Source organism: Phoca vitulina, unplaced genomic scaffold, assembly GCF_004348235.1.
Source record: "Phoca vitulina isolate PV1807 unplaced genomic scaffold, GSC_HSeal_1.0 scaffold11, whole genome shotgun sequence".
NCBI classification, from domain to species: Eukaryota; Metazoa; Chordata; class Mammalia; order Carnivora; family Phocidae; genus Phoca; species Phoca vitulina.
Window position 1 is genome coordinate 7650372 of NW_022589714.1, and position 27783 is coordinate 7678154.

General features: G+C 36.6%; 1 protein-coding gene across 3 annotated transcripts in view; it reads left to right on the plus strand.

The window, feature by feature from the left end:
* The window catches only part of ME1 (malic enzyme 1), a 198499-nt gene that overhangs the window by 27434 nt on the left and 143282 nt on the right, over positions 1-27783 (plus strand). For all 3 annotated transcript variants that reach the window (XM_032409359.1, XM_032409360.1, XM_032409361.1), the window contains exon 3: positions 4481-4630. In XM_032409359.1, the coding sequence (XP_032265250.1) occupies positions 4481-4630 (150 nt within the window). The remainder of the gene's footprint in view (positions 1-4480; positions 4631-27783) is intronic.

The window sequence follows — 27783 nt, forward strand, 5'->3', positions numbered from 1 at the left end:
TTTTTTTTAAAGATTTTATTTATTTATTTGAGAGAGAGAGAATGAGAGAGAGCACATGAGAGGGGGGAGGGTCAGAGAGAGAAGCAGACTCCCCGCCGAGCAGGGAGCCCGATGCGGGACTCGATCCAGGGACTCCAGGATCATGACCTGAGCCGAAGGCAGTCGCTTAACCAACTGAGCCACCCAGGCGCCCTAAAAATATTTTTTTAAAAACTATTTGAGAAAGAGCATGAGAGAGTGTGAGAAAGAGCGAGCATGAGCGGGGGTGGGGAGAGAGGGTGAAGCAGGCTCCCTGTTGAGCAGAGAGCCCAATGTGAGATTCGATCCCAGGACTTCAGGATCATGACCTGAGCCGAAGGCAGATGCTCAACCAACTGAGCCACCCAGGCACCCCCTTTTTAAAGATTTTATTTATTTGAGAGAGAGAGACAGAGCACAAGCAGCGGAGGGGGGGGGGGAGTGAGAGAGGGAGAAGCAGACTCCTCGCTGAGCAGGGAGCCTGATGTGGAACTCAATCCCAGGACCCCGGGATCATGACCTGAGCCAAAGGCTGACACTTAAGTGACTGAGCCACCCAGGCGCCCCATAAATACAATGATGTTTTAAAAAAAATTTTACCCTTGGTAGGAGCATTGGAATAATATAAAATTCTCCTTTCTAAATATATCCTCAAAGAGACTGCTTTTCTCTTGTGATGAGATGGTTGCTGTGAAGGTGAATTATCAGGAAATGCCCTTTAAGACAGAGTAAAACAGGACATAATGGCTTTCAGTCAGACTTGAAGTTCATTGTAGATAAAAGCACACTTTTTCAACATCCAGGCTTGGTTCTAACACTACTGCAAACTTGGGTCACTTACTTTTAGAATTCGGCTTCCATGTCTGCACAAAGATGAAGGTAATATTGTTCCCTACCTTTGGAATTGGGTAGCCTTCAGTTGAAATTCGGGCTGTGGTTCACTAGGGGCCTTAAGCAAACTATTGCAATCATTGCCATGACCACTGTGTCTGTCTTGCCCTGTACTTGTGGCTGGGCCCTTTCTTACTAAGGCACTGCAACTCTCTAAACCTGAGGTTTTTTTATTTGTGGGTTGAAAGAAATAATAGTTATTTGAAAATATAATTGCAAAGGTTGGAAGAGGTAGCAATACCAGTACCTAGTATTTGTATTAGTCAGGTTCTCCAGAGAAAAAGAACCAAAACATACACATATCCTGCTGGTTCTATAGAGAGAGGCTGACTGACTGACTGACTGACTGATTGATTTATTGATTGATTTTTAAGGAATTGGCTCACATCATTATGGAGCCTAGGTAAGTCCTAAATCTGCAGGCTGGAAACCAAGGGAAGAGTTGCAGTTCCAGTCCAAAGGCAGTCTGTTGGCAGAATTCCTTTTTGCTGGGGGGTTGAAGATTAGTAATAATTATGGAGTAGATGGGGCACCTGGGTGGCTCACTCAGTTGAGCAGCCGACTTTTGGTTTCAGCTCAGGTCGTGATCTCAGGGTCATGGGATCGAGCCCCGTGTTGGGCTCCACGCTCAGCGGGGGGGCTGCTTGAGGATTCTCTCCCTCTGCCCCTCCCTGACTTGTGCTGTCTCTTTCTCTCTTTCTCTCTCTAAGATGAATAAATAAATCTTTAAATAATAATAATTAGAATAATAATAATAATGGAGTAGCAGTCCAGCTTCTCTTTGGTAGTCAGGATCAATCACCCCATCTAGCACAGTAACTCTTTTCTTTGGTTGTTGATTCAAAGGTGTATGGTGGCCAAAGTGGCTAGCAGCAGTATTAACCTCCAGTTCAATGGAGTCATTGTCTCCTGGTAGAAACATTTCTCCCTTTGGAACTAAGACTTCTAGGCCAGTAGAGCATAAGTTCATGGGGTCAGGAAGCCGAGATTTTGCTAGTGGGTCACTGGGGGTCATAGTGAGTGGTGCCGCACACTTCCGTTTCCATCCCTTGATTCTTTGACCTGTGAATCCTGGCTAGGGAGAAATAGCACCATATAGTGACACTGATTCAGAGCATATATAGCATCCTGGAGAACATTGCCCCAGCTTTGTAGGTTGCCACCTAACTCGTGCTGTAACTGAGTCTTCAGAAGGCCATTCTGCCATTCTATCAAGGCAGCTGCTTCAGGATGGTGGGAAACATGGTGAATTCCATGAATATGGGCCCATTGCCACACTTCATTTACTCTCATTGGAAGTGAGTTCTTTGATTAATAGCAGTATTGTGTGGAATACTGTAATGGTGTTTAAGGCACTCTGTAAATCTTTGGATTGTAGTTTTGGCAGAAGTATTGTGTGTAGGGGAAACAAATCTGTATCCAGAATATTTATTCTAGTAAGAACCAACACCACACCTTCCATGATGGAAGCAGTCCAGTGTAATTAGCCTGCCACCCGCTAGCTTGCTGATCACCCCCTAGAATGGTGCCATATCAGCTCTTTAGCAGTGGTCTCTTCTCGCAGATGGGGTATTTAGCAGTGTCTCTAGCCAGGTTGGCTTTGGTGAGTGGAAGTCCATGTTGCTGAGCCCATGGATAACCTCCATCCCTGCCATGGCTACTTTTCATGAACCCATGAGTGAGGACAGGGACAGCTGGGGAAAGAGGCTGGCCTGTTTGCCTAATGTATATGTTTGCTGCTTCTTAAACTCCTTTATAATCCCTTTCATTTGTTCATAAGTCTTTTCTTCAGACTCTGATGTTTTTACTTTATATTCTTTTCCTGGGCCATTTACCTCTGCCTCGTAAGAGCTGGTCACATTCATGTTTTTACCACAGTCTATTCCTCAAATATTTATTGAGCATCAACTGAGTGTCAGGTGTTCTTTGAGATATTGGGATTATCGATGATGATCTCTGCCCTCAGGGAACTTAGATAAATTATTTTTTAAAATTATTAGATACTAAATAGTAAAATAATAAATTAATATGCTAGAAATTGACAGATGCTGATGAAAAAAAAGTAGGGTAAGAAGAGCTGAGAATGCTGGGGGTTAGGATGGTCAGTTTGTGTAGTTATATTGTTATATCAATCGGGATAGACTTCATTGAGAAGGTGATTCATGAGTGAGTAATCAAAGGCAGTGAGGTAATTAACTACATGAGGAAATCTGAGGAATAGTGTTCTTCAGCCAGTATGTTCAAGGGTCAGCAGAGACCTGTGTCTGCAGCAGAATGAGCTAGGGGAAAATGGTAGGTTGGGAGGGGAAGTTAGCAAGGTAGTGGAGGACAGATTGTGAGTGGCTTTGAAGGCCACTAAAGGACTTTGGTCTTATTCTGGGTGAGATGGGAGCCAGTCAGGGTTTTGAACAGATCAGCACGATCTGACCTATATTTCAAAAAGACTGTCTGCAATGTTGAGAATAGAATGTAGGCTGGAAGAATATTTAGGAGACTATCACAATTCAGGTAAGAGATTAGACCCAGGATGATAGTAATGAAGATGTATAGATTTTGGATATATGTTAAAGGTAAAGCCAACCTAATTTCCTAACATATTAGATATGGGTGTTCGAGAGCTTTCAGAGAAGAGGAGGAAGCAACAAAGAAACAGGAAAGGAATGACCAGTAAGACAGGAGGAAAACCAAGAAAAATATGATGGCCTGGAAAATGAGGGTATTGAGCTCTAAGGAAGGGCACCTGTGTCAGATGTTTTCACAGGTAAAATAAGATGAGGTCTGAGAATTGATCATTGATTTAGCAATGATGATTTCCACATTACTAAATCAGTTTTAGCATGCCTGAAAGTCATCATCTTCCCAGATGTTACAGGGTTTGCTATAACCCATCTATTTGCCAAACATTAGAATCCTTGGATCTCTGACTCCAAATTCCGTGCATTTTCAACTGTTCCAGGGAATGGAAATCAACTTAAAAATGCTGGTAAGATTAAGTACAATTTTGCAAGACTATTTTAAGTTGTACTGAGCAGTTTGGGTTTTATTCTATGAATTATCAAAGGTTACAGGTAACCTGATAAGGTTGATGTTTAGAAAGAGAACTCTGGGTTAGAAATGCCTCTAGAAGGAAAAAGGCCATTTGATACAAACAATAAGTCTCTTGAACTTGCCTACCTTAGTAATTTTTAGGGTTGGTGCTAAATTCCTTATTTTCTACTTGTCATTTCCCTTTGTTATTCAGTACTACAAGTTATAGGATGAAGTCTATTTACTTAGTTAAGTTAATGTTTAAATTATATCTATAGTGGTATTTTTATTTTAAAAAAGGGATAAAGTCTTTCCAGGTATTAAATAAAACTGTGCTGTTTCAGCAATGATTTTAACGTTTGAATGACAACTGCTCAGGTTTGTGGTTCATTCTTTGAGGTGTTTAAGAATATTTCTAAAGTCTTTTTTGATCAGATGTCTTCTACGTGACATAAAAAATACTTTGTTGAAAAACGTTTATATTTCTAAGCAGCTGTTTCATAACTTGTTGGAATATAGATCTCATTATGTCCAATTTCCACAGGTATCTTCTCTTAATGGATCTTCAAGACAGAAACGAAAAGCTCTTTTATAGTGTGCTAATGTCTGACATTGAGAAATTCATGCCTATTGTTTACACTCCCACTGTGGGTCTGGCTTGCCAGCAATATAGTTTAGCATTTCGGAAGCCAAGGTATGTAAACTTTGATTTTAAATACCCTTGTGTATTTATTTTTTTGTAAAGTTTTTGCAGTTATTAAAAAAATTGTTGAATGGAATTTAAGTTTGGAAAAACCTAAATCAAATCTCATTTAAAAGAACTTCAGATATAAATTATGTAAACACTAAAAAATATATTTTCTTTCTAGATTTAAGATCATGGAAAAGTATTACAAACCTATTTAGGTTTCCTTTTATAGACAGTAAGTGAGCTTGTGTTTTGTTTGGAAATAAAGTAATTAATCATAATTAAGCTTTTCTTTGAGATGTTAATTAACACTATTATGTATACATTTTAGAAGTTAAAGCAAGGATTCCAAATTTTTCTGAAAATGAATATATTTTCTAAATTAAGAGTTGGCATTAAAGTAGCTTTTTTGTTGATTTTCCTTAAGCGAAATAGTAGTAGCCTTTAAAGATGTGTAAAATATAGGATACAGTTTTTCTAAATCCATAGCTTTACTTTATTAATTACATTACTTTAAATACTTTTGAAACAGGGAACAATTGAAATAAATATTAATACTTTTCACAGCAACAAGAAAAGCTCAAGTTGAATATATTTATGTTACAGTTCTGAATTTAAAGGTAAAAAAAGAAATGTTTATAAATTTATACTGCAAATATAAAAGCCTATTAAAAGTACTTAGTTTTCAAAGTAAGAGTATTTGAAAAGAGTATTTGAAAAGAGTATTTCAAAGGTAATATTTGAAAGTTAGATTGAATATGTGGATTTCCTATAGATATATTGATATATTGGTAATATTTAGCACATTTGTGCCACATTACTCTGTATAAACAAAAGAATTAGCTGCATCATCCCTCTTATAAAGAAAATAATTAGATAAATATCTGTAGGTGGTGTCTTAAATTACATTAAAAGCACATATCTATATTGCATTTATAAAACAGTTTTATTAACAGTGAATAAATATTTTATTCATAGAGCAAGAGTTACAATTTAGCTGGTAATTGTATTGTGAAGATAATTTTGGGGAGCATAGTATATTTATTTGTTAATCATACAAATAAGACATATTCATTATTGAAAAAATGAGAAAATACGAATATACAGAAGGGAGAAATGCTTTAAGAATACCTAATGTCATCATACCAGAAAACCCGTAAATACAAATACATACTGTTTCCTTATACAAGGGATCATACTATATAAGCTCTTCCTTCCCTGTCTTCTCTGAGTGACGTCATGAACATCTCCATGTTTATAAAGTATATTTCTACATAAAGAATCTTAGTAAAAAGGATGAGTGTATAACACTTGGCTGTTTTAAAATGTAATTTAAGCATATTTTTTGAAATTCTAATTTTTTGTGAGATCCTGAGAAATGCTAACAACTATAGATGTAGAAGAGTGTAGCTCAAAGTATTTGGGTTGAAGTTGACATAGAAGTCTTAATAGCAGCAATTATTTTTTGAGCATTTACTATGCACTAGATGATTTTTTAAGGGCTTAGGGTACATGTAAAATCTAAGAGCAGAAGAGATAGGGAGATAAAAAAATAATTGTCTAGAATGTTTGAGGGTAAAAAGTGTTAGAAAGAAAAACTAGAGCAGGAAAGAGCGATTTGGAGAGTCAATTTCTTTGTGGGGGGCAGTTGCAATTTTAAATAAAGTGGGCAGAAAATGCTAGTACAGGAGTGAGGGGGTGGTCAGGTAGATACAAAAGGAACCGTGTGCAAGGCAGGAGGACTGGTCAGTGCCAAGGCCCTAAAGGGGAACATGCCTGAGGACGAGAAGCAACGTAGAAGCCAGTGTGCTGGCAGTGTGAGAGAGGGGAGAGGAGTGGGGGAGGTCACTGATGGAAAATAAATGAGAAGGTACAGAACCTGGAGTTTATTGTAGGTTAGAGAACATTGGCTTTTACTATTAGTTAAATGGATAGAAGAATAAGATAGCTAGTTAGCCGGCTAGTGCAGTAAACCCAGTGAGAGAGGATGGTGTTTCAGATTAGGGCCGCATTGTAATTAGGGATAATGGAATTATTCTGGATAAATAAAGAAAATCATGAGGATTTCCTGTTGGATTGGAGGCTCCCTGGAGCAGTGGTTAGAAGTATGGCCTCTGGAGTAGATTGCCTGTTTTCATGTACTTGATTTTGCTACTTGTTTGAGTCTTTAATAAATTATTGACCGTTTTTATGCTTCAGTTTCCTCTGTAACATGGGATTAAACTACAGCCCACCATCCTTTATCTACATATTTAAAATTTAAATATTAAGAAAATTCTCCTTTGGGATAAACTTGATCTGTCTGAACCCATTTGGTGGCAAGTGGAACTGAATTTATATACAGATATTTATAGTATTTATCTGACTCAGTGTCATCTGTTTTTCTTTAAAAGTGTTAATGTATTTGATTACATGGGGATTTGTAAAAACTAAATTGATACATAAAGGGAAAGGGAAGAGGTAGCATAGCATTTGTAGCAAAATGCTCACAAATGTTGAATGTAGGTGGAGATATTCATCTTATTTGTTCAACTTTTCCACAGTATTTGAAATTTAGGTAAAGAAATGCTTTACTGACAGAAAAAGTAAAGTTCCTAAAATTATTTCTATATGATTTCTTTATGGCAGTTTTTTTGTCATGTTGATTTTTAATGTGTATATCATGCTAGACTTCTGATGATTTTGAAATTATTTAATGGAATAATTCTCCTGGCTTCTCCCATGACTATAAAAAAAGGAACCTATTTAAAAATGTGTTATGTGGCATATATATTTAGACATTGTATTTAATTGGAAAGGAAATTGAGATTCTGTTTGAATAATGATGGATCTTCAGACCTTAGTTGGCATGTACACTATTTTTTAAAGCCAAAATTGGCAGATGTCTATTAAATCTTTCCTACTGCAACAGCAAGTATTCTAAGACATTCAGAAAATGAACAGGAGGATTATACCCCTTGTTACATTTACTTTGTGTATTTGATGATAGCAATTAGGAACATAATAAGCGAAAGTTAGGGGATAATAGTCCAAGTACTGAGCTTAATACAGTTGCAAAGAGATAGATCTTTTGTGTGTGTGTGTATGTGTGTTTATTTTTATTTTATTTTTTATTAACACATAATGTATTATTTGTTTCAGGGGTACAGGTCTGTGATTCATCACTCTTACACAATTCACAGTGCTCACCATAGCACATACCCTCCCCAGTGTCTATCACCCAGCCACCCCAACCCTCTCACTCCCCTCCACTCCAGCAACCCTCAGTTTGTTTTCTGAGATTAAGAGTCTCTTATGGTTTGTCTCCCTCTCTGGTTTCATCTTGTTTCATTTTTCCCTCCCTTCCCCTGTGATTCTCTGTCTTGTTTCTCAAATTCCTCATATCAGTGAGATCATATGATAATTGTCTTCCTCTGATTGACTTATTTCGCTAAGCATAATACCCTCTAGTTCCATCCACGTCTTTGCAAATGGCAAGATTTCAATTTTTTGATGGCTGCATAATATTCCATTGTATATCTATACACCACATCTTTATCCACTCATCTGTTGATAGACATCTAGGCTCTTTCCATAGTTTGACTATTGTGGACATTGCTGCTATAAACATTGGGGTGCATGTGCCTCTTTGGATCACTACATTTGTATCTTCAGGGTAAATACCCAGTAGTGCAATTGCTGGGTTGTAGGATAGCTCTATTTTCAACTTTTTGAGGAACCTCCATACTGTTTTCCAGAGTGGCTGCACCAGCTTGCATTCCCACCAACAGTGTAGGAGGGTTCCCCTTTCTCCACATCCTCGCCAACATCTGTCATTTCCTGACTTGTTAATTTTAGCCATTCAGACTAAATGGTATGAGGTGGTATCACATTGAGTTTTGATTTGTATTTCCCTGATGCCGAGTGATGCTGAGCACTTTTTGTTGGCCTTTTGGATGTGTTCTTTGCAGAAATGTCTGTTCATGTCTTCTGCCTATTTCTTGATTAGATTATTTGTTCTTTGGGTGTTGAGTTTGATAAGTTCTTTATAGATGTTGGATACTAGCCCTTTATCTGATATGTCATTTGCAAATATCTTCTCCCATTCTGTCGGTTGTCTTTTGGTTTTGTTGACTGTATCCTTTGCTGTGTAAAAGCTTTTTATCTTGATGAAGCCCCAATAGTTCATTTTTGCCCTTGCTTCCCTTGCCTTTGGCGCTGTTTCTAGGAAGAAGTTGCTGCGGCTGAGGTTGAAGAGTTGTTGCCTATGTTCTCCTCAAGGATTTTGATGGATTCCTGTCTCAATTTAGGTCTTTCATCCATTTTGAGTCTATTTTTGTGTGTGGTGTAAGGAAATGGTCCAGTTTCATTCTTCTGCATGTGGCTGTCCAATTTTCCCAGCACCATTTGTTGAAGAGACTGTCTTTTTTCTTTGGACATTCTTTCCTGCTTTGTCAAAGATTAGTTGACCATAGAGTTGAGGGTCCATTTCTGGGCTCTCTATTCTGTTCCATTGATCTGTGTGTCTACTTTTGTGCCAGTACCATACTGTCTTGATGATGACAGCTTTGTAATAGAGCTTGAAGTCTGGAATTGTGATGCCACCAGCTTTACTTTTCTTTTTCAACATTCCTCTGGCTATTCTGGGTCTTTTCTGGTTCCATACAAATTTTAGGATTATTTGTTCCATTTCTTTGAAAAAAGTTGATGGTATTTTGATGGGGATTGCATTAAAAATGTGTAGATTGCTCTAGGTATTATAGACATTTTCACAATATTTGTTCTTCCAATCCATGAGCATGAAACGTTTTTCCATTTCTTTGTGTCTTCCTCAATTTCTTTCATGAGTATTTTATAGTTTTCTGAGTACAGATTCTTTGCCTCTTTGGTTAGATTTATTCCTAGGTATCTTATGGTTTTGGGTGCAATTGTAAATGGGATCGACTCCTTAATTTCTATTTCTTCTGTCTTGTTGTTAGTGTATAGAAATGCCACTGATTTCTGTGCATTGATTTTATATCCTGCTACTTTACTGAATTCCTGTATGAGTTCTAGCAGTTTTGGGGTGGAGTCTTTTGGGTTTTCCACCAAAGTATCATATATCAGGGTGAGAGTTTGACTTCTTTCCGATTCGGATGCCTTTTATTTCTTTTTGTTGTCTGATTGCTGAGGCTAGGACTTCTAGTACTATGTTGAACAGCAGTGGTGATAGTGGACATCCCTGCCGTGTTCCTGACCTTAGGGGGAAAGCTCTCAGTTTTTCCCCATTGAGAATAATACTTGCTGTGGGTTTTTCATAGATGGCTTTTATGATATTGAGGTATGTACCCTCTATCGCTACACTCTGAAGAGTTTTAATCAAGAAAGGATGCTGTACTTTGTCAAATGCTTTTTCTGCATCTATTGAGAGGATCATATGGTTCTTGTTCTTTCTTTTATTAATGTATTGTATCACATTGATTGATTTGCGGATGTTGAACCAACCTTGCAGCCCAGGAATAAATCCCACTTGGTCGTGGTGAATAATCCTTTCAAGGTACTGTTGGATCCTGTTGGCTAGTATTTTGGTGAGAATTTTTGCATCCATGTTCATCAGGGTTATTGGTCTGTAATTCTCTTTTTTGATGGGTTCTTTGTCTGGTTTTGGGATCAAGGTAATGGTGGCCTCATAAAATGAGTTTGGAAGTTTTCCTTCCATTTCTATTTTTGGAACAGTTTCAGAAGAATAGGTATTAATTCTTCTTTAAATGTTTGGTAGAATTCCCCTGGGAAGCCATCTGGCCCTGGGCTCTTGTTTGCTGGGAGATTTTTGATCACTCCTTCAATTTCCTTACTGGTTATGGGTCAGTTCAGGTTTTCTATTCCTTCCTGGTTCAGTTTTGATAGTTTATACGTCTCTAGGAATGCATCCATTTCTTCCAGATTATCTAATTTGCTGGCATAGAGTTGCTCATAATATGTTCTTATAATTGTTTGTATTTCTTTGGTGTTGGTTGTGATCTCTCCTCTTTCATTCATGATTTTATTTATTTGGGTCCTTTCTCTTTTCTTTTTGTTAAGTCTGTTCAGGGGTTTATCAGTTTTGCTAATTCTTTCAAAGAACCAGCTCCTAGTTTTGTTGATCTGTTCTACTGTTCTTTGGGTTTCTATTTCATTGATTTCTGCTCTGATCTTTATTATTTCTCTCTCCTGCTGGGTTTAGGCTTTATTTGCTGTTCTTTCTCCAGCTCCTTTAGGTGTAGGGTTAGGCTGTGTGTTTGAGACCTTTCTTGTTTCTTGAGAAAGTCTTGTATTGCTATATACTTTCCTCTCAGGACCGCCTTTGCTGCATCCCAAAGATTTTGAACAGTTGTGTTTTCATTTTCATTTGTTTCCATGAATTTTTTAAATACTTCTTTAATTTCCTGGTTGACCCATTCATTCTTCAGTAGGATGCTCTTTAGCCTCCATGTATTTGAGTTCTTTCCAGCTTCTCTCTTGTATTTGAGTTCTAGTTTCAAAGCATTGTGGTCCAAAAATATGCAGAGAATGATCTCAGTCTTTTGGTACCAGTTGAGACCTGATTTGTGACCCAGGATGTGATCTATTCTGGAGAATGTTCCATGGGCATTAGAGAAGAATGTGTATTCTGTTGCTTTGGGATGGAATGTTCTGAATATATCTGTGAAGTCCCATCTGCTCCAGTGTATCATTTAAAGCCTTGATTTCCTTGTTGATCTTTTGCTTGGATGATCTGTCCATTTCAGTGAGGGTAGTGTTAAAGTCCCCTACTATTATTGTATTGTTGTCGATGTGTTCCTTTGATTTTTTTATTAATTGGCTTATATAATTGGCTGCTCCCATGTTAGTGGCATAAATATTTACAATTGTTAGATCTTCTTGTTGGATAGACCCTTTAAGTAGGATATAGTGTTCTTCCTCATCTCTTATTACAGTCTTTGGTTTAAAATCTAATTTGTCTGATATAAGGATTGCCACCCCAGCTTTCTTTTGGTGTCCATTAGCATGGTAAATGGTTTTCCACCCCCTCACTTTCAATCTGGGGGTGTCTTCGGGTCTAAAATGAGTCTCTTGCAGACAGCATATCGATGGATCTTGTTTTTTTTCATCCAATATGATACCCTGTGTCTTTTGATTGGGGCATTCAGCCCTTTTACATTCAGGGTAACTATTGAAAGATACGAATTTAGTGCCATTGTATTGCCTGTAAGGTGACTGTTACTGTATATTGTCTGTGTTCCTTTCTGGTCTATATTACTTTTAGGCTCTCTCTTTGCTTATAGGACCCCTTTCAATATTACTTGTAGAAGCCATGAATTCTGTGTGTATTCCCCTAGCGCTGGAGTTTTGCAGTTCTCATTGCTCGTTACACTTGGTCTTGACTGGATGTTCTTGCTGATCTTCTGGGGGACAGGCCTGTTGCAGTGATTCTCAGATGTCTTTGCCTGAGGCAGAATTGCCCTACCCTTGCCGGGGCCAGGCTAAGTAATTTGCTCGGGTTTGCTCTCGGTAGCTTTTGTTCCCTGTAAGCTTTCCGTATAGCTTTGGAGGACGAGAGTGAAAATGGCGACCTCCCAATCTCTGGCCCCAGAGGAACCCAGAACGGGGGCCCCACTCCTCAGTGAGCCCCCAGAGAACAGCAGTCAATCACTCCTGTCTTCCTGGTCTCTGGCTGCACTCCGTGCTCACCCGGCCTGTGACTGAGCGTTTCTGTCTCTGGTGCACGACCCCGTGTGGAGTCTCCAAACCCAGCAGATTCCTGCGGTGCGCTCCCGCGCTGCTCCTCCTGGGGGGAGGAAGGAGAGTTTCCCCTGTCTGCCACTTGTTGTGTCCCTGCTGGAAGCGTAGTGGCCCTACCGTTCACAGATCACAGTTTATGGCAACCCCAAGCTGAGAGCCCACTCCTTGGCTGCGTCTTTGCAGCCAGCTTCCCCGCTCCCATACCTGGGAGCTCTGCCACACTCAGTCACCCCTGGTCTTCCTGTGCCCCTGAGGGTCCTGAGACCACAGTGTCCCAGCAAGGGTTCCACCCCCTGCTTAGCCACTGGAGCGACGTCCCTCAGTGGAACAGACTTGTAAAAGTTCCGATTTTATGCTCTGCTGCTCTGTCACTTGCTGGTAGCTGGCTGAGGAGGCTCCCTCCCTCCACGGTCTATCTTCCCATATTATCACCTTGGATTCACTTCTCCGCACATCCTACCTTCCAGAAAGTGGTTGCTTTTCTGTCCATAGAATTGCTACTATTTCCTTTGATCTCCTGTTGAGTTTGTAGGTGTTCAGAATGGTTTGATAACTATCTAGCTGAATATCTGGGACCAGACGAACTGTAGGTCTCCTACTCCTCCACCATCTTGCTCTTCCCCTAAGAGGTATATCTTTTGATCTCATACTTTTTAATATATCTTCGTGATATTGATGCAGTCTGGCTGTTTCCAAGGACCCAAAGGGAGGTTCTCACAGGCCCAACCAAGAGGGTCCTTGACCTCATGCAGGATAAAAATCAAACTTGAGCCAAGAGGAGGTGAGAGCAGAATTTATTAAAGGTATAGAGAGAATGTTGATACTGACAGAGTGTCTGAGAGACTGAGAAAGGAAGGAAGAGTAAGTCTTGTCTTTGCTTGGGGCCTGGGATTTTTATTGAGGATAGTGGTCTGGTGCACATGTCTTCTCAGTAATCCTGGAACCAAGAATAGGATTTAGGCATTCTCCATAAGTTACTTGTGCTCTTCAGCCAGGGGTCTTGTGGAGTCTGTGGTCTTAGAAAATGTTCATGATGACCCTGTCCAAGTAACTCCTTCGATGTTATCTATTGTGCTTGAGGACCCCAAAGCAATCATTAAATCCTTGACCTTTATGAGTAGGACATCTATTCTGTGTTCTATACCGTGTGTGTAAGAGGGGTGCGGTGTAGGTCCCAGCAAGAGTGGAAGCAGGAAAAAGAGTGAATAAAGCAGTTTTTCATGGGGTTCTTTTAGTTTCCCTGTCTCAATATGATATTTTTCTATGGCTAGATATTTATTTTTCATTTTGAATATGGCATTAAAATCTGACTAGGTATCCAAAAATAAATTCTTATATGGATAACTCTTCCAGCATTTTTTTTTTTTCCCCTAAGGTACAATGCTGGAGTATTCATTTATTGGTCTTGTGTGGAATTTCTTTTTTCTTGGCCATAGATACTCTGGGTTTTTCAAGATGTTGCAGATAATGATTTTTAAGAATGTTGAGTTTGTTTGGATTATCTTGTTCTCATGTACCCATAACATTTTAATTCTTGCAGAACTTCCAGTATTTGGTAGTGCAATATGCTTGTGTCAGCACACCTAACTGTGGCTAATTTGTAGATAGAGGGTGATTTTTGGAGCTAGAGGTGATTCTTCTTGTATTTTTGCAGAATGCTGAGCTTACTGTGTTACTTAAATTACTTGTATTCTGTAAAACTTTTTTTTAAAGAAACATTTTGTGCAAATTGATAATGCAGGTATACATAAAGGACAACTAAAGCAGATTTATGTAATTTCTTTGGAAATATTTCTACCTGTTATATTTTACACTGCATTTTCCAAGAAACGTCTCTCTCTTTTATAAGCTCTGATTAGCTACATATCATTTTACCATGCCTTTGGCAATTAATCATGTTGCTATTTTTGGTATTTCTAATGCTCTGTCAAAGTATTCTTGGTCTGTTTTTATTTTATTTTTTAATTTTTTTACTGAGGTATAATTGACATATAACATACTAGTTTCAGGTCCACAACAAAATGATTTGGTATTTGTGTATTGTGAAATGATCACCACAATAAGTCTTGTTATATCTGTCACCATACATGGTAACAAGAAATTATTTTTCTTGTGATGAGAACTTTTAAGATCTACTCTCTTACCAACTTTCAAATGTACATTTTTATTATATGCAGCATTATTTATTATATGCAGTATTATTAACTGTAGTCACCATGCTGTACATTATATCCCCATGACTTATTTATTTTATAACTGGAAATTTGTACCTTTCAACCTCTTCACCCATTTCACCTACTTCCCATCCCCCATGTTTGGCAATAACAATCTGCTCTGTGAGTTCAGTTTTTTGTTTTTTCTCCTTTTGGTCTCTCTTGTTGGCATTTTACTCTTTATTTAGTCCCAACTGGATTATAAGCATCTAGAGAAAAGGGATCATATTTTAAAATAATTCCTGTATTTCCCATGCTTTTAAGTTTAGTGCCTGGTTAGTGCTGAATTAGTATATGTTACCTGCTACCTCATAGAAAGAGTAACTTAATACTAACTCTATCCACTCACATAAAAAAACATGAAGTACTGGTATGTTCTTTATTTCTCCTACTATTTAAGCGTATTATTCTAAAAGGTAAATTTTCATAAATAATTGATCTGAAAAAATTGGACTCATACCAAGGAATCAGACTATGAGGAAGTAAAATTTTGATTACAGATAGAAAATACAATTTTATTTTTGTTATTTTTTATTTTAAAGATTTTATTTATTTATTTGAGATAGAGCAAGAGAGAGAGAGAGAGAGAGAAAGAACAAGCAGGGGGAGTGGCAGACAGAGGGAGAAGCAGGCTCCCCACTGAGCAGGAAGCCTGACTTAATCCCAACATCCTGGGATCATGACCTGAGCTGAAGGCAGATGCTTAACCAACTGAGCCACCCAGGCGCCCCAGAAAATACAACTTTAAACTCATTCTATCCTCCTTTCAATTACTCATCTTGATTGAGTAGATCACTAATATGACTTTGGCAAAAAGAATGAGCTAATAAAACAGTTTGATGATTTTTTTTTTAAAAAAGGCGTTTCCAAAGTTTGATCCGATTAGTACTGTTAATTGGTTTGCCAGAGGTTAAGGTGAAAAAAACATTCAGTGCTAAAATTAATTGAAGAAAAGTTGAATTAACTGAAATTAAACAGGATTCTTTACTATAAGATTTCTTAGAATAATACCTATTTTGCAAGTTTTTGGAGGGTGGCATTAGATTTAATATAGATAATATACCTTGCATAATTCTTGGCACAAAGTAGGTGTTCCCAAGTAGTAGTTGTTACAACTGGTATTGTTATAACTCCCAGGTTTCTTGATGACCAAATGGACGATGGTATCATTCACTGAGTCTCAGAATAATGCAATATGTTTATAAGGGAGATAGAAAGTTCTTTTCAGGATAGTTGAGGGTTTTTGTTTTTTCTTTTTTTTTTTAGATTTTATTTATTTGCGAGAGAGAGAGAGAGAGAGAGAGAGCATGAGCAGTGGGGAGGGGCCAAAGGAGAGGGAGAAAAACAGACTCCCTGCTGAGCAGGGAGCCCCATGCAGGGCTCAACTTGATTGCAGGACCCTGAGATCATGACCTGAGCCAAAGGCAGATGCTTAACCGACTGAGCCACCCAGGCACCCCAGGACACGTTGAGTTTTAAATGTCTGTGCGACTTCCAAGTCGGGGAGTCTGGTAAGCAATTAAATGTATGGACCTGGGACTTAGTAGATAATATATTTGAAGCTCCTTATATTTAAACTCACACATTACGTATGCTGCATAAATGGTACCTGTTTTGATTTTGACAATGACTAAGATTATCAACAAGACTAATGGTCAGAGAGTCAGTCAATAAGATGTTCTATTTTTTGTTTTATTTTTTCCAGAAAATTCTTGGAGAAATGAATAAAAGTAAATGTTGAGATAAACCAAAACAAAATACTAAAATAGTTTTTCTACATTTATAGTTTATTTGTATACATATTTCTTTCAGAATTCCAAAAAGGACTTAGAGTGTTTGTTATTTAAATTGTGAGGACTAAGCTTTTATTACCCCAAGTGGAATTTTGTATGAGGATGAATACCTAGTGATATAGAAACAGTCATAACCGTACCATGATTAGACCATGATTAGAAATGGAGGTTGCTGGGGCACCTGGCTTAGTCAGTAGAACATCTGACTCTGGATCTCAGGGTCGTGGGTTTGAGCCCCACTTTGGGTGTAGAGATTACTTAAAAAATAAATAAATAAAGGGCGCCTGGGTGGCTCAGTCAGTTAAGCGTCTGACTCTTAATCTCAAGGTCGTGAGTTCAAGCCCCATGCTGGGTTCCACACTGGGCCTGGAGCCTACTAAATAAATAAATAAATAAATAAGCAACTGATTGGAAATAAAAAAAAGAAATGGAGATTATTTACTCCATGGAAACACAGTTTCTGCAGATGTGCCAGAAGTTCAGCAAATTTTGTAGTCTTATATGGTGGAGTGTTGCTTTTGACATTTGGTCTGTGAAACAGCAGTAAGAAAAGCAGTTTAAAAGGAATGAATATAGGGCGCCTGGGTGGCTCAGTTGGTTAAGCGACTGCCTTCGGCTCAGGTCATGATCCTGGAGTCCTGGGATCGAGTCCCACGTCGGGCTCCCTGCTCAGCAGGGAGTCTGCTTCTCTCTCTGACCCTCCCCCTTCTCATGCTCTCTCTCTCTATCTCATTCTCTCTCTCAAATAAATAAATAAAATCTTTAAAAAAAAAAAATCAATATAAAAAGAAACCTAGCCAAGGCTAAACACCCCTTTAACTCAATAATATTCTCATTATATAGTGCAGATTATAACTATAATAACTATTATTGAACAGTTTAGAATGGACACTTTCATATTGTTCTTGTTTTTAAATTTTCTCATGTTAAATCTACCTGGTTTTAAACATAATCTATTTTTATGATGTACTATACAGGTGTGTGATGGGAATTTCACTCTACTAAGCTATAAGTACTTCAATACCTTAGTAATTAATTATAAATAGAGTTTAAGTTGCTTGTGGAAAAGAAACGTGGGTTCATAGACAGTTTTAATTGCTGTAAGGAAAATGCTGAACCCTTGAAGGAAGGTTGTGGCATCTTTCAGTGGTTTAATGCTGTCTAGTTGTTACTGGACCATTGTGATGTAAACAGTCAAGTGATCTAGCTTCCAGAGATTTAATAGCTCTCTCCTGCTCTCCTCCATCACCTCACTCTCAGGGATAAAGGAGTTTCTGGGAACGAGTAAGAGCCGGTCCTACCGTTCTGGGTAGTCCTGGATAGGACTGTTCTTGATTGGATTTGGCTTTCTTTAATTAAGCCGCTTTGGAGCCTTTAGAAATATTTAGGAGACTTTTGAGAACCGGGGAATATTTTTGGCTTCAAGCTCTGGTTTAATTTGTAATTTTTATTTTTCACTGTATTAGAATTTTCTATATTTCTAGAAATTCAAATAATTGATGTTTAAGAGAGTAATTTTTTAATGCTTCTAGAAAAGTGATCGTTTTAATGTTAGATGTTAAACTTTTTACCATTTACCTACAGTAATAAGCCTTTGATCTTGATTTATACTTACTTCAAAATATTCTTATAGTAATTGATAGGCCCAGTATTTGCATCTACTCAACTGTAAAGCATGAGAAAAAGCACTATGTGTTAGAATTTTTTTTTCCCCAAAGATATGAAACAAGTTAGGTGGAATGTCTGGACTAGTTCAAGTCTCTTACCTGTTACTTCAATGATTTCTTAGAGATAATTATTTGCAAAAAGTTGTTTTTCATTTATTATGGAGATGTAGATGATGATTTCTAGAACTAGTAATTCAAGTTAACTTTTTTTTTCTGAGCATACTAAATGCTATATTTATGAAAATTTATATGTGACTTGTGCTAAATAGGAGTGAGGTAGAATATCCTGTATCTTAGTACTGGAAATTCAGTGTGTACCCAGAAGTAGTTTAAAATTCCGAACTTTCTTCTTTCCTAAGTATTGCCATAATTAGGAAAAATTTGGAGAATGGAAAGAATGTAGGCATGATTCAAACATTAATTCCTCATATCAAGATCTAAAGATTGAGTGTATGCATAGACACATAAATCTCCTTAGCAAGGCAGTGGAACTTATCTTTTACTGTAAAACCCTTGGAAGTGTAAAGTAACAGTTCATCAAGTCACTATATTCATGTAGAGACTTTAAGTGTGGAAAACTTGAGTGGAAATGTAAGTTTAGGATCCAAAAATAACTCTGCTACAATTTGTGTGGTACATCCAGGTGTTTTGATTTAAATTTCCACACAACATACAAAGAATTAAAAATTGCCAAGTTTTATCTCCAGTAGTGTTTATGAAAACATATTAATTAGGGCATCATAATGTATTTTTAAGAGGGGTTATAAATCCCCATCTTTATTACTAAGAATAAAGATTTTTTTTTTCACATGGAGGCAGTAGTTCATCACATACCCAGATCACATCTGGAATATTGTGTTTAGTTTTGGATGCCATACTTTTCAGGGTTGTTGGCAAACCGAGAAGAGTGACCAAAGCAGTGACAGTTGTTGAAAACTTGCTATATGAGAAAGGGTTGGAGGAAATAGAAGTAGTTAGCCTAAAAGACAAGACTTGAAAGGGATATAACTAAGTCTTCAGTTATCTGAAAGATTTTCATGTGGAAAAAAAGTGTATAAACTTGCGTGGTATAGCCTCCAAGTGCAGAGCTGAAATCAGAAGATGGACATTATTACAGAGGGTATAGATTTAATTTCAGTGTAAAGGAAGATTTTCTGGTAATTGAACTCTGACGTTGGAATAGACTTCCTCACTTTCCCTCATTGGAAATATTCACATGGTTTGGATAACCTATTGGTGATATACATTATAAAAGAGATTCTTGCATTGAGTTGATTGTAAACTAGTTGGATTCCAAGGTTACTTTTAACTAGAAAATTCAGTGTGTTTATAAAAGCAGCCTACAGATGAATAATTCCAGGTATTTGGAACATCTGACAACTAACTCACACCTCATTCAAATAACCCTGCTTTCTAATTCAGAAAGTTTTTTAGTGATGACTTTAATCACAATTTTAGGAATTATTAAAAGTAATATATATTCAAATAAAAAAGATTTTAAACAGATTTAAAGTGATTTGATGACACATCTCATCAAAATTCCTACTCCCTCCCCCAAACACACAAACTACGTGTCAGTTTACACAGCTGTATCCTGGCTACAATGTTTTGGTTTCAAGATTTCTCTAGTTTGAATGGATAAAAAGTTTAGTGTTGACATTTTCTTACTTGATTAGATCCTTCTGATCTAATCTTTTCTGTAGTTTTTTTCAGATTATTTGTTTTTCTGTATATTCTTTTAAACTCTTGTATTTTTATATATATTTTTAAACTTAGTTGCAATTTAGCTAGTAAAGACATTAGGAAGAATTTTCTTTAAGGCAATGTTTCTACTTCCCCTACTGGCTCCCTCTGCCCAAATCAGTAGTTGAAGAGAAATTGCCTGGTTAGAATTTGCTTGTATTACCCTTTCCAAAATTTCCTACGTGCCTTTAAGGTATGCTTCTGAAATTTGAAGATTTGTTTTCATCAGTTTTCTTGACAAAATAATCTATAATTATCACTTAAGAATTCTTTTATATACCTTTAAAAATGTTGGCTATTATATGCCTAGATAATTTTATAGTATAAAATATAAGTATTTAGGGGTGCCTGGGTGGCACAGTCGGTTGAGCATCCAACTCTTGGTTTTGGCTCTGGTTGTGATCTCAGGGTCGTGAGATCCACCCCACATCTGGCTCCGTGCTCAGTGTGGAGTCTGCTTGAGATTCTCTCTCCCTTTCCCTCTGCCCCTCCCACTTGTGCTCTCTCTCTCTCAAATAAATAAATCTTTAAAAAATGTATGTAAATATTTAAAGGCATAATTGAAATCATCAATTTTAGCTCCATATATATATTTTACATCCACTGTAGTAAAATTTATAAAATATTTGATAGAATTCCAAATTATTTAATTACCTATGAAAGTTATTGAATTCCACTTTTTTCTAAGAGCTTTCTCATTTAGCAATATAAGTCCTAGTCTTAATATGATTGTCTCATGGCTGAATGAATGACATTTATAATAATTTAGAGGCTATCATATTTTACAAAAATAGTGTTACCTTGTGAAGTAAAACATTTTCACTATGAAATGAGGTAATTTGGGTTTTTTTTGAGGTAATTTATTTTAAAAGCTGAAAATGTTGTTAAGTATATTATTTCTCTCATGGAAGAAGTTAATTTTTATTGACAGTGTGCCAAATAAATGCCATCTGTCTGTTGAATTCAGTGTTACCTTAGGATTCTTTCCAGTATTTTCTACCATGGAAAGTACTTTGGATTTTAACTATCAAAACAACATCTATTAATTTCTACTTAATTGGTATGCTCGTACTAATTTTAAAATGAATAAATGAATAATAGCTTACCTAAAATTATTTTTATGTACATTTTCATTTCATGTTTATTTGGAAACAGTGGTTGAGTTGTGGTATACGGAGGTGGAGTCATTAACGTTTGGTAATTGTTGATTTTTTTTAATCCACTCATTTTGTAATTGAAAACAATCATTCCAAGGAAACTCAGTGATCACCCTGGTTGTAAGTACCAGAGCTGGGACTTGAATTTATGTTTTCTACCTTTTAGACCTCTGTATTAGAGCTCTCCAGAGGAAGGGGATCAGTGTGTGTGTGTGTGTGTTTGTGTGTGTGTGTGTCTCTAGAGATTTATTTAAGGAATTGGCTCACACAATTGTGGGGGCTGGCAAGTCCAAAATCTGCAGGGTAGGCTGACAGGCTGGAGACCCAAGGAAGAGCTGATGCTGCAGTCAAATCCAAAAGTAGTCTCCTGGAAGAATTCCCTCTTCCTTGAGAGGAGTCAGTCTTTTCTGATAAAGCCTTCAACTTATTGGATGGGGCCTGTCCACATGGAGGGTAATCTACTTTACTCAAAGTCTACTGACTTAAATGTTAATCTCACTTACAAATCACCTTCATACACACACACACACACGCACACACACAAATTACCTTCACAGAAACATATAGAGTAGTGTTTGACCAAATTTCTGGATACCATGCTTAACCAAACTGACATAGAAAATTAACCATCACATCCTCTCAGACCAGTGTTGGGTCTTTTTTTTATCTCTGATTGATTATGTTTTTCTACCTGGGGTCTGAGCTGTTCAGAGAAGCTGCACTCTAATCATGTAGTTTCTTAGACTTTTCCTCATTGACTAATATGTGTTGTGATTTTCAAAAGCTAAAATTATATATTATGTTTGTTAATTAAGATTATTCTCCCAAATACGATAGTATTTACATGCAAAGAATTTCATATCTTGCTTTCTAGAAGACTTTAATCCTAATAGATAGTTAATATGAATATTGTTGAAATAATGGTTTTTCTTTAAAAAGTTTCTAGCACTAATTGAATTAATGACAGTAATTTAAGATTTAAACCTAGTTTTAGAAATTGCCAAATAACATTGTTGATCACTCAGTTCTTCCACAAGGTTCTTGCTATGTTTTCTTCCCCAACTCTGCCACCTTTTCAAATTCTTTTTGCTGATTCTCTGTGCTCGTTGTTTCTCCTCTCCTTCCTTTCTTTGACAGAAATGTAGAGAGTGTACACTGTATGCCAGGCACTTTACTAATGGGAGTACAGATAAATAAAAGATATATTTCCTGCCTTTATGAAACTTACAGGTAATATTCAAGTGAACAAAGAAATACATGCAAACAGCTTATATTATGAAGGATATGAACAGAAGGCAGTGATAAGGAATAACAAGGGAATTTCCTTTCATGGTGTATTCAGAGATGTGTTTGAAGAGACAGTATGTAAGCTGACACCTGAAGGGTAAGGCGTTGGCTTGTGAAAACCAGGAAAAAAGCAAGCATTTGAGGCTGAGGAAGTAGCATGTTCAATAGGTCTGAAAGTGAAGAGGGTGGTTGGAGATGAGGTTCAAATAAGGCAGGAGTCCCTTGCAGGGCCTCATGGGGCATGGTAGAGTTTCATTGTTATTCTTCATCCATTTGGGAAGCCATTGAAGTATTTGCAGCAGAGGAATAATAGCATTCTATTAAAGGTTTAAAAGATTATCCGCTGCTGTGTGGATAAATGATTAAAAATGAGGGGCTACAATGGAAATAGGAAGACCAATAAGAAGACTGTTGTGATATTAGCTCTCCTTCCATCAATCCTCATCGCTTTGAGTGGACTTGATCCTCTTAGGATATGGAGCAAGGAAATTAAGCAAGTCCCTTAGTCCTGCAGTGATGGCTGTAAGTAGGTGAGGTGATGTGGATATATAACACATAGCGTATTTAACTGCCCCTAAAAACATTAGCAGGAGATAAGAAGATCTGCTGTACATAAGAATTTCTCAAGCATGCAGGCCTAGTACAGTTCATTTCATTTACTACCCAAGTCAATACTCTTATGATCTTGTCCTTTGTCCACTGCACAAATCCATCCTGAACCAACCCTTCCCCCAAGGAAGAATAATTAGACCGTGTTTTATGCTGCCATAAAACACTATTCATTGCATTTCTGTGTACCTATTTTTTAAATTAAAATATTATTAATGTGGGGGTGGAGTTCTATAACTCTGCCTGCATGGTTCAGTCTCAGCTGGCCCTTCTACTCCACAGTGTTTAACTCCAGCTGTGTTCTTGGCTCATCTCACTCTTGTGGTTGTAAGAATGTAAACACTCTGCAGCTTTATCCTTCTTATCTTGTATATTCTTTCCCATGTCCCCTATGAATTCATTGGCATAACATTTTATTTCCATGATCTAAACCTAATATATTTCCTTCTTCATCTGTACAGCTAAGTGCAGTGATCCATTCCACCCACTAAAATGTCAGTGCTCTCTAACGTTTTCTTCTTGGTCCTGTTACTTCTTAGCTTAACGTCCTAGTCCCCGCGTTTCTTAACGTTGTAAGTTGCAACACCACCCACTCAGTCACCTAAACCAGACACCTCAGAGATAGTCAGGAGTTTTTCCATTTCCTTTCCCTTTTTGGGCCTTGCCAGTTTTACCTCTTAATTATCTGCCGAATCTCTCTTGTCCATTCAATCCTATTGCCACTCCTTTAGATGAGGCTCTTCTCAGAGTGAGTTTTCAAAAAGGGATGTCTAATTATGTCACTTTCTTGACTAAACTCATTGAATGACTCCCCATTTTTACTACCATAAAATCCAAACTCCATAGCATGGCTTTCAAGGGTTTTTGTAATCTGGCTCCTTTGCCTACCTCTCTGTCTTCATTGTTGCCCCTTTCCTGTTCTTCACACCCAGCTCCCCACCTCAAGTCAAGTATCTCCCAAGCCCCTGGGTGGGGGCTTTCACACTGACATATAGCAACTGACTCTTTTCTGTTTATCTGTCTTTTGACCATTTTTTTCTTAAGGGTAGCAACTATACCCTTTACCTCTATCCCAGAACCTAGCAGAACTTAGCACAGTCTTTGTTGAGTGCATAAATGGGCAAGAGAGTGAATAAATATACCCAGCCTATAGTGTGGTTTGGATCTGAAGAGGCTTGGTATAAATCTCTTTATTGCTTCTTATTAACTATGTGATCTTGGGTCTGTAACATAAACTCCTTAATCTGTAGTTTCCTCATTTGTAAAATGAATATTGTGATTATATTTAAATAAGATGATCTTTTTAAAACCTATTTTGACAGGAAGTGTATAGCAGAAATTAAAAACTGATTTATCTGAAATTCAGATGTATCTATAGTTCTCAAGTATCTTCTGAGGCAAAATTTCTTTTTCTAAGAATTGAAACTAGGTTTAACACTGACTACAATAGCTATAAATGGAATATATCTAGTTCCATTATAAAGTGTATTTAGATAAATGTAAGAATAGAAAAGTATGGGTATCATGTGAATCATCAACCCAAATTATTTTTAGGATTAGAAGATTTCAAAATAACTATATGCAAATACAAGTTATGTATTATAAATATAATTAAGGAAGATATTTCTAAGACACTAGCAAGTAAAGACTTATAAAAAAATTACCAAGAACATGATTTTATGAGTATTCATAGAGCACAAAGGAAGTTTGTATGTTATTCAGACTCATGATCAGTATACTACATTAGGGGTACACCCAAGGAAATACAAATATTTCTGAAAACAGATGGAAAGTGTTAAGTCTAAGCAATAGTATATAAAGTTTCTCAAGGAAGTCCTCACCCAGAAAAAATCTATTTAATATTTAAGAGTTCTCTTTTTTTAACTTAAGGTGAGCTCACTAATTTTTCCAGTAAGATACATGAGATACTGATGTCACATACTTCTTTTTGCAAAGATTGTTTCTCTACCAAATTTAGCTTCTAATTTATTATTTTGCACTTATAAGACATTCCTAACATGTGACTGTTAAAGTTTTGGATGTGTCAATGTGGTTTCTTTTTCTTTTATTACTCTCCATTATTTCTCATGTAGCAAATAGAGCACAAAGTTCACTAAATAATGTGAAATGTACTAATAAAATTCATTTTATTAGTAACATAAGTAAGGAAGTAATTTGAACACTGTGTGTATATTAAAGTATGTAACTCACTAACATGAGCAATACCAAAGAGTATATATATAGAACAGCTTTCTTCTTTTATTTGGAATGACATACATTCCTCTAAAAATAAAAAATACAAAACAATCTCAGAGGACAATCTTTTTCACTCCTTACCCAGAGAAAACCACCAATGACTATGGTGGGAAGAATACCTTGTGGTTGGAAAACAGATGAGTATGTTGCTGGAAGTCTCATTTATGTATTAAAAGCTACTTAAAAGAAACTTTTTAAAAAAGATTTTATTTGATTTTTATTTGATTTATTGATATTTATTTTATTTATTTATTTGAGAGAGAGAGACAGAGAGCACGAATGGTGAGGAGAGGGAGGAGAAGAGGGAGAAGCATGCTCGCTGCTGAGCAAGGAGCCTGACACGGGACTTGATCTCAGGACCCTGGGATCATGACCTGAGCTGAAGGCAGACGCTTAACTGACTGAACCACCCAGGTGCTCCCCCCACAAGAAACTTTTTATATGAAGGATTTCCGTTGTCCAAGTATCTGCTAACTGCCACCTTGAATTTGTATAAAACCTTCCCTCTACTCGTATGCCCCCAATCAGTAGATAAATAATTACCAGGTAGAGAATATACCTCCTGGTTTGATATTTTAACAATACAGCAAACTTCTCAGTGAAGTGTATTTTTGATTTATTCAACCTGATATGAAGGCATTCATAACATTATATTATATTTTTATTAGGGTTCATATGAGAAAGAAATGCTAAATAGAGAAGATTCTTCTATCTTTTTAGTAAAACTTCTGATGGAAACAATGTCTAACATATTGTTCAGTGTCCTTTATATAAAGACCATTTTGATAAATTCCTCTCAGAATTGAAGAAATGCTTTTTCCCCCCTTCCCAGATGCCATGGCATACTTCCTTTAATTAGACTTGAGAAACTAACTCCCTTTTCACACTTGGGCTTTGGCTATATTTTGCACTCAATTGCAGTAGGTTTTTTTAGACCATTTTCTTTTTCCTGTCTCCCCTCCCCCTCATTATGTTCTCTTTAATGAGTATGTCTTGCAAACCCAGGTTTTAGACAATCATTAGCCCCCAAGTGAAAAGCTAAGTGAAAAGCCCATGTCCTCTATTAAAAAAAAATTTTTTTTAAAGGCATCTTATTAGGATTTCACATCTTCTCTCTCCTCCAGAGTGAGTGGTTTCTTGCAGCTCAGGGAAAACAGACTAAAGCTTGCCAGTGTCTTGGACCTCTGTGCTCACGTCACTTTTCTACAAGGAGTTCATGGTTTTCCTGAATCTATAACTTGTGTTGGTTACTGCCTCAAACCTTTATTAATTTAGTGAAAACATTGATCAATTTGTTGTTTCTGTTTTCTGTTAGTTTAAAATGAAAAACAAAAGACCAGAAATGAAAACCATCATTCTAGCCTTTGTTTTAATGTGTTCTAAGCACCAGTCCCTTTGTTTTCCCAGCTATGAACATGTGACATAGTTAATTAGCAAGGTCTTGAGAGAGCCTGATGGCTGAGATCCCAAAGGCTTCCTACATTTTTCTTTCAAATAATTCTTCATCAACCTGTTCCCTCTCCCTTTTAAACTAATTTGTTATATATTGGGGAGCTTAAAAGATTAAATTCTTTTGATTACCAATATACTGCCAAATATTAGTATAAATTTAAAATTTCTCAAGCATGCTTGAGAGTAGCTGTGGTAATTTCACCAATGCCAAATGATTTTCTTTCCTTTTCTGAAGGGGCATGCTTGACAGAAACTTAATTTTTTTCCTGATACTTCAGGTCATATTATAAGTGGGCCAGTGTATAACTACATCATTGAGAGGATTCTGCAGCTATTCACAATATATGGGAAACATAAATCCTTAATAAGAACAATCTAGAAATAGTAAAAAATGACTTTCAAAATTCATATGTTTCATCTTAAAAACAGTGAAAACTCTATTTCTTGGATTCTAAGTCATTGTTAATCCCTATCAAAGTACATTTTCTTGGTTTGCCACTCAACTGATCTGTTTAAGAATTTTGATCAATTCTGTTGCCGGTCATATAAAGGAATAAATGTTACTTAACACTGAACTTTTAGGGAACTAAGGTGGGATCTCTGTCAACATCTGTGAAAATTCCCAACAGCACTGAATTACTGTGTGTCAGTGATCATCTTACTATTTTGCTTGCAGACCCCTTAAGAGAATTTTGAAAAATTTTACCCCTTGCCCTTCTTAACTTGACATCTAAAAACTTATATCATAACTTTGAATAGTTGCAAGGAATTTAGTTTCTAGCATATTTCGATTATTGACAAATAAAAATAAAACTGTTATTTTTCATTTAAATATATCCAAAGGAATACAGTCTTATATATTCCATTATCTATTTAAAATATATAAAAACAAATGCTTTTTTAACAGAAATATTATAATATTCATTTATCTCCTTGTATTTATATTTTCATTCCACTCCTATTGATGATTTTGTACTAATCTACATTTTAATGCTTGAAAGACTTTTATTGATCAAGCATTATACTTCTGTGCAACAAAACCATGTGTATGAGGTGACATTAATTTAATTTTTATTCTCTGTAATTAAGGTTCCAAGTGTTAAAAATTTGTTAAGATTATAACTGGCATACAGGTGATTTAACAATAGATATGTGTATTAAATTTTGATTATTAACATAAAAACAGTTTTATTGGGAATAAATCATTTAATGAAATGGGGATTTTTTTTTCTCCTCCTGGTTCATGTATATCTAGACATATGT